Source organism: Molothrus aeneus, chromosome 5 (genome assembly GCF_037042795.1).
Source record: "Molothrus aeneus isolate 106 chromosome 5, BPBGC_Maene_1.0, whole genome shotgun sequence".
NCBI lineage: Eukaryota > Metazoa > Chordata > Aves > Passeriformes > Icteridae > Molothrus > Molothrus aeneus.
Window position 1 is genome coordinate 30,035,575 of NC_089650.1, and position 12,461 is coordinate 30,048,035.

General features: G+C 38.0%; 1 protein-coding gene across 1 annotated transcript in view; it reads right to left on the reverse strand.

Annotated features, from left to right (window-relative positions):
- Positions 1-1,167: 1,167 nt before the first annotated feature.
- The window catches only part of METTL25 (methyltransferase like 25), a 47,744-nt gene continuing 36,450 nt past the window's right edge, over positions 1,168-12,461 (reverse strand). The window contains exons 10-12 of the mRNA XM_066550660.1: positions 3,703-3,777; positions 3,014-3,085; positions 1,168-1,439 (exon numbers count right to left, since the gene is read on the reverse strand). Of these exons, the coding sequence (XP_066406757.1) occupies positions 1,341-1,439; positions 3,014-3,085; positions 3,703-3,777 (246 nt within the window). The 3' untranslated portion in view covers positions 1,168-1,340. The remainder of the gene's footprint in view (positions 1,440-3,013; positions 3,086-3,702; positions 3,778-12,461) is intronic.

Consider the following 12,461-nt stretch of genomic DNA (forward strand, 5'->3'; position numbering starts at 1 on the left):
TTTTACACATGCTAGAAAAATCTAATAAAAGCACTAGGACTTAGAAAACAAACTTTTTTCTTTTTTAATTGATGGAAAATCTGCAAGTTTAATTAGGCAACCCCATTGAGATAAATGCATCAACAAATAAATTTCCCACTCATGAACACAGCACAGCTAAAAAGAAACTGCCTGGGAAGTTTTAATTCATTTGGGTAACAAAGTATTTATACCCAACAGATTTGGGCCAGATAATAGCTTTCCAATACAACCCCAAGATTACAGACTGAACCCCAGCAGGGCAGCTGAGTCTTAAGCACTGGGAAATCTCCCACAGGATTAGAGCACATATTTTACTTTCAGAGCGACAGGCAAGCAAGCGCCTGCCAGGAAAATGCCTGAATGAAGAAGGGGTTGATATAAAACTGTCCTCTGCAGGTAGCCACTACTTAGGCTCTTCTAGGCTGCTCTATAAATAAGCTGGTCCTGATGACCAGAAGAAGATGCAGTACAAAGATCCTGCTTAGCCTATGAGCTTCTACCACAGCACATGGCACAGCACCCACCACAGTTGAGATGGCCACAATACACAGAGTACCCTCATACAATTTCAGAGGGCTTTAAGCACTCACCCATACAGAGCAGCACCATACCCCATCAGAAGGCTTCAGGCATCTGCCCATACAGACTGACATCACTTCAGAAGGCTGCAAGCATCTGCTCTTCTTGTCCTTTAGCCCAACCTTTTATACCCCTGATGTTGATGCACTGCACCTGTGTGCCCTCTGTTCCCTTTCGTGGTTGTCAGTGGCCCTGGGCACTCCATGGCTCATTGCTGTCAGTGCTGCTCACCTGCTTTCCACAGCTGCCCCAGCCCCACTCCCAATTACCACAAACTGTGTGCCTACAAGCCTCTTGTTTACAGTGCAGGGGTTTTTTTCTGTTTATACTCTGCACCATCTGAATCCAGAAAAGAAAAATTTACCTAGTCTGAGACTGCTGATACCAGCTACAGGTAAAAATTGAGATTATCTTGAGATTAGAAGTATCAAGAGAAAGGATATACAAGCATAATACCTTAAAAAGAAGAAATATAAATGCTATTTAAAATAATAATCACATTTATAATGTAACATTTATAACTAAGTCAGATGTTCAACATTAATAAATGACATAAGGAAACAATCATATTTATAAAGGAGGTATTTATTTCTGAAGATTCAAAGAAGCATTGCACTTTTTTCTTTTGCATCTGAAAAGCAAACATTTTACTTGAGGAAGCAATAAAAAATAACAGAATAAAAAGGAGGAAACAGCACTATCAGTTCAGAATTTCCAATCTATTTGCAATTTGCTTCCACTTAAGAACAAGGCTGGTTCTTCAGAGCAATAACTGCATAGCATCTCGGGGACTTCACAGGATCAAATAACTTCACAAGTCCAGACCAGGCAATGTTTTTCTGAAAATGACATATGATTGAAGTGCATAAAAATTTGTTTGACTTGTAAGCTAAAATATTGTAATAAGTCCACATTTTGAAATACAAAATTGAAAATAAATAGAATTATCCTAATGCAAAGCAGGAAAACCACTTATATAATAAGAAAATGGGGGAAAGTTTGTGGTGAAAAAAGGACGCCCATAACAGGATCAATTTTAAAGTAATTTAATTATTTCTGGTGCTATCAAGTGATAGCTTCCCACCTGCATCATCAATAAAGCTTTGCTTTTTGGTTGGACTAGAGCAAAGAAATTAAGGATCATGTCATACTCATTTTATGTTGCACATTCTACTACTGAAGCTAATTAACTGACTTTTCAAATGAATCAGGCTGGCTGGATCTGGTCATCATCCTGCATTTGGCTTTTATAACTTTTGTTTTTCTTCCTAAAGACATTCTGTGAATCATTCAGTACAAGATTAAATCCATGCATAAATTACATTTAGAAAAGGTGAATTAGTGCTATATACAGCAAGTTTGATCTCCCACCTTGGAAATCATATACATTTCTCTGCAATTTTTAACCAGTTGGCATTTGGGAAAATACATCATTATTTAACTATTTCGAATTGCCTCTCTGTAAAAATACCAGTTAGAACAAAGGCATACATTTACTACAATTCAGTTCTTCCAAGTGCACCATGACAGAGAATAAAGTGAGTTTTCACTTATGATAAAATGGAGTTGTTAAAATGAAAGGTTTATAGAGGAAAACCACAGCTATTCATATGAATGAGTTTAAACTTTATTTAAAAATTTTATTTTGACCATGGCCCAGAACAGAAGCTGGAAGATGCTACTATTTCCTCCTAGGAAATTATTAGTTGTGTGAAAAATGTTTATTGGTGCAGAAAAAGTATTACCAGTGCTTTCAAGTTAACCAGGCCAAGCTCCAAATCAGTGTTAGAAGAAACAGTGTAATAATGGAAGTCATTGTGGAGTAAATGTAATAGCATTTGCTTAGTATATCCCAGATCTATACTTGTAAAATATATCCAGGCTGTATGTTAGTCAAATGTACCTCAGCTGACCCATACAGTTAGAAAAAGTGCACTCTCTCTCATTACTGATCTTAATTAAGAAACAGTAAAAGAAAGTCATAAACATTTTGGATCTAATTCAAAATTTTTTGAATTATATGTTCCATAGCACATTAATTGAAAGTTTGAGTATTAACAGCACAATATTTGTTTAGCATTTCCAAAAATTTTAAATTATTAAATATCTCATTATGGTGTATAAAATGAGATTTGATGCATCTTTGATTAATTTATTTTTTACTATCTATTGACTAGTAATTACTATACAATTAAAAGAGCATAAACTTTACTGTTGCTGCTTTGTTGAAAATAAAAACATCTGCTGGGCATATGTTTATACTAAATGGCATGAATGCTTATACTTTTGCAAATATGATGAGAATAATAATTCTGCAACAGAGACTTTTCATCTGCACAGTAATAAACTGACTGAAATAGCCTCATTTCTGTGATGTAGCCTTTAGGTATCATAAAAGAGAATGCAAAAATACCTGCTCCTTGAGGTAGCAAAGACGATCCAGAAGTATCAAAACTTCTATGCAAGGAGCCAGAACAACCTTCAACTGAAAGAAAGATTAGATGCTATAATCCTTTTGGGAAAGACAGGCAATACACTTCCAAATGGCTATATTTCCTCACAACAATTCCAGGAAGGTCTATCATTTTTAGGGGTTCTGTTGTATAAATGTCACCTTGCTAGTTCTCCCTATGGGATGGACATCTTCAAAACGGATTATATTAAAGATCAAAAGTACATGGAATGCCATAAAGTCAGGGAACTATGTTATTTAGTTGTTTTTCAGACATTGTCCAACAAGAAAATAATATTAAAAGTAGCAGAACAATTTTAAAGAGGGAAATAATGAATTTCAATAAAAAGAGTTTTTTTATGAAATAACTGCATGGAGACCAGTCTAGATTTAAAAGGAGACTGACATTCCATTTTCCAGTGCAATAGTCCCTCTTGAAAAAGAATCTACCATGTGTTCACTTTATTACTTTACTTACACCTAATATAGTTCTGGAATAGGATACGCTCCAAAGTATGGAAGGGGGAACTGCTTTGTTTATTGAGATTGCATACCACAGTGTGAGACACCACCTCCACATAAAACTTAACAGGGCTTTGTTCTAGACTAGCACATATACAAGGTTTTAGTATTAATCCTATAACTTTTACCATATTAAATGCTTCAAGCTCATTCATTCTGTGCTTGTACTTTTCATAGTAATCCATTATACAGCTGTCTGGGAGCTGCAAGGGATTAAAAAAGAGATATCAGAGTTATTGTAGTTACTTTTTCAAGGGAAATTTAGAATTAAATATTGTCACACTACAAAATGAAATCTGTGTTTCATTTTTGAAATTAGCACTTAGCTAATATTTATAATAATTTTCCAATAGCAGTTTCTCAGTTCTTATTTAGAGTAACTGTTCTTCACACAGCATTTTCCACTGACATGAAATACTGATATATATCCATTATTCAGAAAACTCCAGTCATTCTTAAATGAGAATTACACAGTGAAGTGGAGAGTAGCCAGCACTGCTGCTATGACTGTAATTGCCACAATTTGGAGCTGAATTTCATACACAGACAGTCCATGAACTTGACCAAGCCTTTTCAGCCCTTGCTGGCCAGTGCAGCAGAGCAGCTGCTGCAGCTGTGACCATGAGTGCTCTTCACAAAGCATGTTCTCTAAAGGGCAGCCAGACCACCACATCTCCTGGCTTTTGAAGGTCACAATGTGTCTGCTCTGCTGGCCAGGCCACAGTCCTGGACGCTGAACAACACACTTGAGCTGGCCAAAGAAGTGGGAGGTAAGATTGCAGCATTATTGCTGATGGAGGCTGCTGGGAAGAGCAGAGCTGGAAGAGCCTGATGCAGTACTGGGATTTTTGCAGGATGGCTGTTCTGTCATGGCTGTGGAATGAGGGAATCCAAACTTAGCAGAAAAGTAACAGCTCTGACAGACATGGAGATATGGCACTGAGGGACATGGCTTAGTGGTGGACTTACAGTGCTGAGTTAACAGCTGGAATTGCTGCTCTTAAAAGTCTTTTTCAGCCCAAATGATTCTATGACTCTATGACAAAAGACTAGGAAAACTGAAGTGCTTAATAAATTTTTGCACATTTTGTTAGAAGAATCATCTGAGAGCATGTGGCTAATACAGTTGCAAAGAAGTAAAATCTTTGTCTAAAATAGAGAAACAAACCAGGAAACCATATTTAAAAAATATGTAAGTTTTCAAATCAGGCAAGTATTATAAACTTTATCCTGGGACAGCCAAGAAAGGACTGAAGTGACCCAGAACTATTACTCATTGTCACTGAGAAGTTCTCAAAGAGAATATGTCAGACAGATAGCAGATATATGTCTTTTATTATAGAACAGACAGTTCAGATGCAATGCACTGAAAAAATGGAACAAATAAAGAATTTAAAACCACTCAAAGATGAGCAAATGAGTAATAATCAACACAAATTCATCAAGAATAAGTCACAAGTCAGTCCACTTGTAAGGAGGGTAAAAGGATTCATTACAGACAAAAACAACTGGTTCTCATATATTTTGATTTCAGAAAGATTTTTGATAACATTTCCCTTAATAATCTTATAAGCAAATTTGGGAAACAAGCTTCAGTATAAAGTACAAAATGTCAGCAAGACTGTTTGAACAGCCATAACCAGGGAGTGGTTCCTAATGGGTCTGTGAGCAACTGGAATGACCTGCTGACTGGAGGTCCATTAAGGAATGCAGTATTTTCATTAAGAATTCAGACAATAGAACAGAAACCACATTAGCAAAGTCTGCAAATGTGCAACAGGAAGGCACTGCCAGAACTTAAAATAACTTTCAGAAACTGGAGCATTGCTTAGAGAAGAAATTTGAAATGCTGCGCAAAAAAGCAGAAGGGACTAGGCTCAGGCAGAAAAAAACAGCTGTTCAGGATGGGGAGCACCAAATGACAGTCTGGAAGATAGAGCAGATCATAAGCTGAGGGAGAGTCACAGTTGTGCTACTGCAAAAAAAACCCCAAAAACAATCACCATTCTGTTACATGTATGGGAGAGCAGCCTGCAAAGTGCAGGAAGTAATCCTTCAACTCTGGCAGTGGAAAAGCTCTAGCTGGAATACTGCATCCATTTTTGGGTATCAGATTTCAAAGAAAGAAATGAACTGTCTGAAAAAGCCCTGAGAGGGAAAATAGATCAGAGATCTAGAAAACATGACCTATGAAGAAAGACTCAGAGAACTGGAACTGATCAGGCTAAATGAGACAAAATTGAGAGTGGGGATAATAACAGTTTTTACAAGGCTATCACCAAGAAGTAGGGAACAGTTTGTTCACTATGTCTGTAGTGCATAGGGCAAGAACTAATGGGCTTGGATTGCAGCAAAAAAAAAAAAAAAAAAAAAACCCAAACAAACCAGTCAGCCAAAAACAGGAAGAAACATTTTCTCTTAGAGGTTAATTAAGGACTGGCAAGGTTGTCAGTCTCAATCACAAGAAGCTTTTAGAAGATCTGACAAATACTATTTTCAGGAATGATGCATAATTCTAACTTTGCTTTAAAACAAGAGATCAGAAAAAACTTTTGTAGTATTTCAGTCATATTTTTTAAATTTAGAAAATAAATTCTCCCAACTGCAAAGGCAAGGTTGAGTAGCTTATCCAGCAGTACTAGTGTGGACTAACAAGAATTTTTTTGGTCTTATTGCTATTTTATTTCCTGTGAAGCTGTGCAAATATTTTAGACTTCTTTTTGTTTTTCTCTTCCCCTCTAAACAGCCAAACCAACTAAAATATACTGGTCATTAAATAAACAAAATAGTTTATTTAACCTCTGCCCTATAAGCTTTTCATTTCAACTGAGCATTAATAGGGTTTTAGTATAATGGATTTTTGAAATTACAGGCTATTTGGAATTAAAATACAAAGATCTATATTTGGAAAAATGTGATCTTGGAACCTTTCTGCTTTTGCTTCCTTAAAGTTCTCTATTTTTTCAAGATGAAGCATTTAAATTAAAAGAAAATAAGCTGTGAAATGTTTGGCAAATAAAAAGTGGGTCAAAAATGTCTCTTGCACACTGTCGTACTCAGGTATGTGCTTTTCCACTCCTTCCCTGCCTATCACACATTCTGCCTGAACACATCCTGCTGTCATGGATAGACTAGGTACTATTCCAAACTGTGTCTCAGATAACAGTTTGGTGAGCAAACCAATTCAATGCAACAGCTCAGCTGGAAAAGAGAGAAAGTGTCCATTGAAAACCATTGGTAGAGAAGGGCATGAAACAGGTAACTGGTAGTTAGCCATGTGGTGAATTTATTGGGAAACAACTAAAATCCAGATAACATTGGCTTTATCTGAAACTGCAATAGCTTTCCACCTGCCTTCTGTACCTAACACAAACTTCAGCTCTCCTTCTAAGGTGAAGTGGGAGTAGTTTATTCTTGGCATTTTTGAAGAATTGTACTTCCACATGCAAAGCAAGCCCCATTCAGCCACTGAAGTTGTCCAAGCAACTGTTCTCTGTGTTGTCGCTCATTTGTGTGTCAAAAAAATTTCTTCGTATATATGTTGAACTTTTTTCTTACATTTTGATGTTGATACTATAAACATGAAAAAACTCAAATATATACATTTATCTTAATAATGACTCTGCACTCAAAGATCTAGCTTTTGTTACTGACACTGAAGTGACCTTCATTTCATTTTGGCCAGTATTTCCCCCCACGATACAGCTACAATGTCTCCTGGTCTTTATCAGGTTGTCAAAAAAGGACCTTGTCTCTTTGCATTGTGATGGTGGTGCACGCTTTATTTTGAACTGATTTCTTTGTGGATTGATGTTGTCACTTCAACAGCCAGAACAAGCAGGACAACCTGGCAAGGTTTCCAGTGACCTAGTTGTAACAATACCATATAGGTATACCATATATACCTTAAATACCATGTGGTGGAGATGGCACTAAACATGAGCCATAGGGCTGACTGATCTGTTGTGAATGCGGTGACCTGTTGTGAAAGCAGCAGAGCCCTGAGAGCATGTGAGATACCACAAACGTGAGCACACCCACCTTGGACTGCAGTCCCACAGGCATGCTGATAGAGCACAGGCTGAAAAGAAGATATTCAGGCACAAGGCGTGGGGCAATTACTGATACCACGCTTCATGTTTGTTCAGAGAGGATTTTTTTCAGCTCTGTATCCTTTCCTAGACTAAGAGTATTTTCACTGAATCAAAGTCTCTTTTACTGCCCAATGCTGCACATGTTCTCCAGAGAAGAAACAGCCTAAGGATGCTATTCCACAGTCTGTTAGATGCAATTCCTCTTTGCTACCTCAAAGGGACTGCTTCTTCCTGCACTGACTGCACAATTCCATGTTTCCTCTCTCTACTTGTACCAGCACTATCAGGAACGCTAATGAGAGTACAAGAAAACTGTAAGGCAATCCTTCTAGCAGAGCAGTGACTAAGATCAGTTCAAAACATTTGGGAGAACATACCTAACAGGAAATTGTATAACTTTTCCATGACTAAGGTAGTTAAAAATAATTTAATGTTATATATTGTAAAACAATGTAAAATGGATAATGAAATTACTGAAAGACTTAAGTTTATTTAGAACTTTGTTTAAAATGCACTTCAAATGAATGGAATCTATATTATTTATAATATACCTAATTGAGATACAAGTCACATCTATTAGGACTCCTTGTCAGAGTAAAATGCTATAGTGCCGTAACTGGGATAATATTTTGTCTATGTGAAAAACAGTTATGTTTAAAAACAGCATTACACTTTATAGAGTGCTATGCAAGTGTTACCTGAGCCGTCATTTAGTACTTCCCCAACTAACAAAGGACACAGGAAGTCTGTGAGATGGAATTCCTTCTGTCCAAGAAAACAGTGAAGAAAGTCAACTCTTCAACAATTGCAAAATGCATTAAGTGTGTAAATCCATGTAGTACTTTCATTTTTTGACTGCTTTGACTGTCTCAGTTAATTGCTCTTTCAGGATTCAGGGGAAAGTGGAGAGCATTGTTTTGGCTTTGGCTCCATGTTTGCCCAATGGCTGAACACAATAAAACATACCAAATTACAAATATTCTTAGCAAAGACCAGAAAGTTTCAGATATTCACTGTCATTTCAAGATATCCACACTGATACTGGCTGTGGCGTAGACCTTAAGATAATAAGAAATCTTAGGCTAAAAGTCCCTCTCTTCCCCATTTCTTGCAAAAATTCTTGTTAGTTACCATTACAGATGCATATATTCAGGTTAGTTCATGTCTTAATGTATTACACAATTCCACTACTGACAGTTTCCCAGTCTTAAGTAAGTGGCTTTCCAATATTTTTTAAAGCAAGAGAAGATTAAGCCACACAGTAAGCTTCATGTTATCTCCCTTCATTTGCAAACTGCATTTCATGATATTCCACGAGTCACTGCTGAGGAGAATTTACAAGTCAAGGACAGTCTGTAATAAGCTAAGAGTAACTCATATCCACTCATCAAATGTAAAAAAACCCCACACTTGTCTGATAAAAAGTAAGCAATTAGTGGGGAAAAAAAAGTATTTTTGCACAAATTCTTCTTTCAGTATTGTCTACCAGCTTTAACACTCAAAATTGAATAGTCTGAAGTTTGCAAAAGCACCAAGTCAATAGATTCCAAAGGCTGTCAGACACATATCCAGGCCTTAGCTTTGTAAGCACTTTCTCCATTTAATCAACTTAAGCTAGTCCCCTTGAAAGATCTTTTGCTAATCTACCCCAGTAAGAACAGGACACCAGGAAACCTAAAGAGTTTGAGTTTTCTTTCTTAAAAACTCTAGAAATACATAAATACTTATATGAGGACTTTTTGCCTTGGCAATGCTATTCATAGCACTTATTGCCTTAAGCATCAATCAGATCTGTTAATAAAGAGGCTTCATTTTAAATGCATTTGCAAAGCAGCTACAAACAGCTGAAACATGTTCTGAGCTGAAGAGGAAGGAATTGCTCTTGCTGCTTCAAAGCAAAAAGGCTAAGTAGTATCAGAGGGGCCAGCTACTCTAGGAGAGAGGACAGGGATGAATGCTCCATTCTCCCAAAAGAGAGTTCCCCATTTACATTAATTAGGTAAAACAGTGAACAAAAGGAAAAAGAAATCTTGGGATAGAAAGAATGTCTCCAAAATCTATGTGACCCTTAATGCTCTGTCTGTACAACACAGAGTCTGTAGGAACAGAGTGAACTATGACAAAGGAAACAATCAGGAACAAAATACTGCTTTGGTATGTATCCAATTACTGCAGCCCTGTGCAGGTATCCCTAGATATGCCCTCTACAAGCACAAAGGAGCGGCCTCACTTTCACAAGCCCTTGTCCTCAGGGGGCACTTCAACCACACCAGTACCTGCTGGAGGGACAACAACTACACAGGAGGTTCCTGGAATGCATTGATGAGTATTTCCTTCCCATAGAAGAAATGGGGAGCCAATGCTCTCAATTCTCACCAATAAGGAATGCCTGGTGGGGAATGTGAAGCTTAAGGGGAAGCCCTAATTGCAGTGACCATGAAATGGTGGAATTCAAGGTCCTTGGCGCAGCAAGAAGAGCACACAGTAAACTAAACATCCTGGACTTCAGGAGGCCAAACTTCTGGGATCAGCTTGACAGAGTACCATGGCATAAAGCCCTGGAGGGAAAAGAGGCCCATTAAAGCTGGTTAATACTCCAAGCTTAAAGAGGAAGTAAGGCAAAAATACCATGAGGGCAGCAGGGAGGAACAATGATCTTCTAGCCAAACTAAACAACAAAAGGGAAGGCTATCAAGAGTGGAAGCAAGAGCAAGTAGCTGGGGAAGAACACAGAGATATTGTCCAAGCACCAAGGGATCAGGTTAGGAAAGATAAAGCTCTCATAGAATTAAACTTGACTGACATCAAGAGCAACAAGTAAAGCTTTTATAGGTACATGTGCACACTCTCCAGAACAGGAGACTGGTTGCACAGCTTATGGAGAATGCTAAGATAACAAATTTTTTTTGACTGAGTCTTCACCAGCAAGTGTTTCAGCCACCCCAGCTGAGCTTCAGAATACAAAGGCAGGGACGGATGAAGAACTGCTCACTGTAGGAGAAGATCAGGCTCAAGAACATCTTAGGAGCCTGAAGATGCACAAGTCCATAGGACCTGATGAGATACATCCGTAGGCCTTGAAGGAACTGGCAGAAGTTGCTAAGAAACTATCCAGCATATTTGAGAAGTCATGTCAGCCTAGTAAAGTTCCCATGGAAAAAGGGGAACATAATCCATAACTCATTTTCAAAAAGGAAAAAAACTGAAGGCCTGGGTAACTACAGGTCAGTCAGTCTCACCTTGATGCCTAAGATCATGCATCAGATCCTCCTGAAAACTGTGCTACGACACATAGAAAATAAAGAGGTGATTGGTGACACCAACATGGTCATTGATAGCAAATTGTGCCTTCAAATCTGGTGGCCTTCTATGAAGTGGTTACAGCATTTCTAGATAAGGAAAGAGCAACTGACATCATTACCTGGACTTGTGCAAAACATTTCCCATTATCCCACATGACATTCTCGTCTCTAAACTGGAGACCGCTGGGTGGATAATGAATTCACAGAATGGCTGCACTAAAAGAGTTGTGGCCAGCAGGCTAAGAGTGTTGGGGCTGTGCAGCCTGGAGAAATGAAGGCTCCAAGGAGACCTTAAAGCACCTAAAGGGGACCTACAAGAGAGGTGGAGAGGGACTTTTCACAAAGGCATGTAGTGACAGGACAAGGAGAAATGCCTTTAAAATGAATGAGGATAGGTTTAGATCACATAAGGAAGAAATTCTCACTATGGGGGCAGTGAGACATGGCACAAGTTGTGCAGACAAGCGGTGGATGCCCCATCTCTGGCAATGTTCAAAGCCAGGCTGGATGGGGCTTTCAGCAACCTGGCCTAGTGAAAGGTGTCCCTGCACACAGCAGGGCGATTGGAACTAGATGATCATTAACATCATTTTATGATCCATGGTCCAGAGAGCAATTCCATTAATTCTGAAGCTATAAGCAATATAACCATACCTGTGAAGCATCATGCTCACACTACAAGACCTTTCCCTGCCCTCACAGAATGAGAATGTTTTGTCAGAAATTCAGTAGTCATGGTTTAAAGCTCATTTTTACTACTGAAGTGATGTGTGAAGGGAATGGTCCTGTACCAAGTCAGAAAAAAGGATTTCATTTGCATCTACATGTTTAATTGACAGGCTCTCCCACACTAAAAAAGAAACACCATGGAAGGTAGGAAATTATTTTGGCTCACTTAATAGGAAATTTCAGCCCTTGAACAGTAATTCTTAACAATGAATGGTGCTAGGTTATTGATAAATGCCTTTTTTTTTTTTTGGTGGAGAAACTGTTTTACTATGTTGTCTCACTCTAACTCATTTCTGACTGAGACTTTTTTCATAAAAGTCTAATTCTTGCTTCACATAAGCAAAAACTTCATATCTATTTCACAAAGGAAAGACACAGAGGGGTTTCTTCACATGAATTATTGTCAGGATTCAAGAACTTATCTTTACTTAAAATCAACAGCCAAAAAAACCTTAGTATTTGGATAATTATACCTGGTGAGTCTTCACCAGTGTAATATTTAGCAAAAGGCACACACTTACAAAAATGTGTATCAAGGCAGGTTAGGTGTTCTATATACTTGCACTCTTTATCCTGCCTCCACAACTGTCCACACTGGAAAATGACTGGATTGCCCCAGGGCTACCTTTTGATCAGAAACAGAGGTATTGGTGTGTATAAAGGAAGCAGCTGTGAGGCTTATCATGAACCATTAAGTTTAGAAGAGTGTTTACATCCCACAGTACAGATTCAGCTTCAGTGATAAAAACCATGCAAGATTTT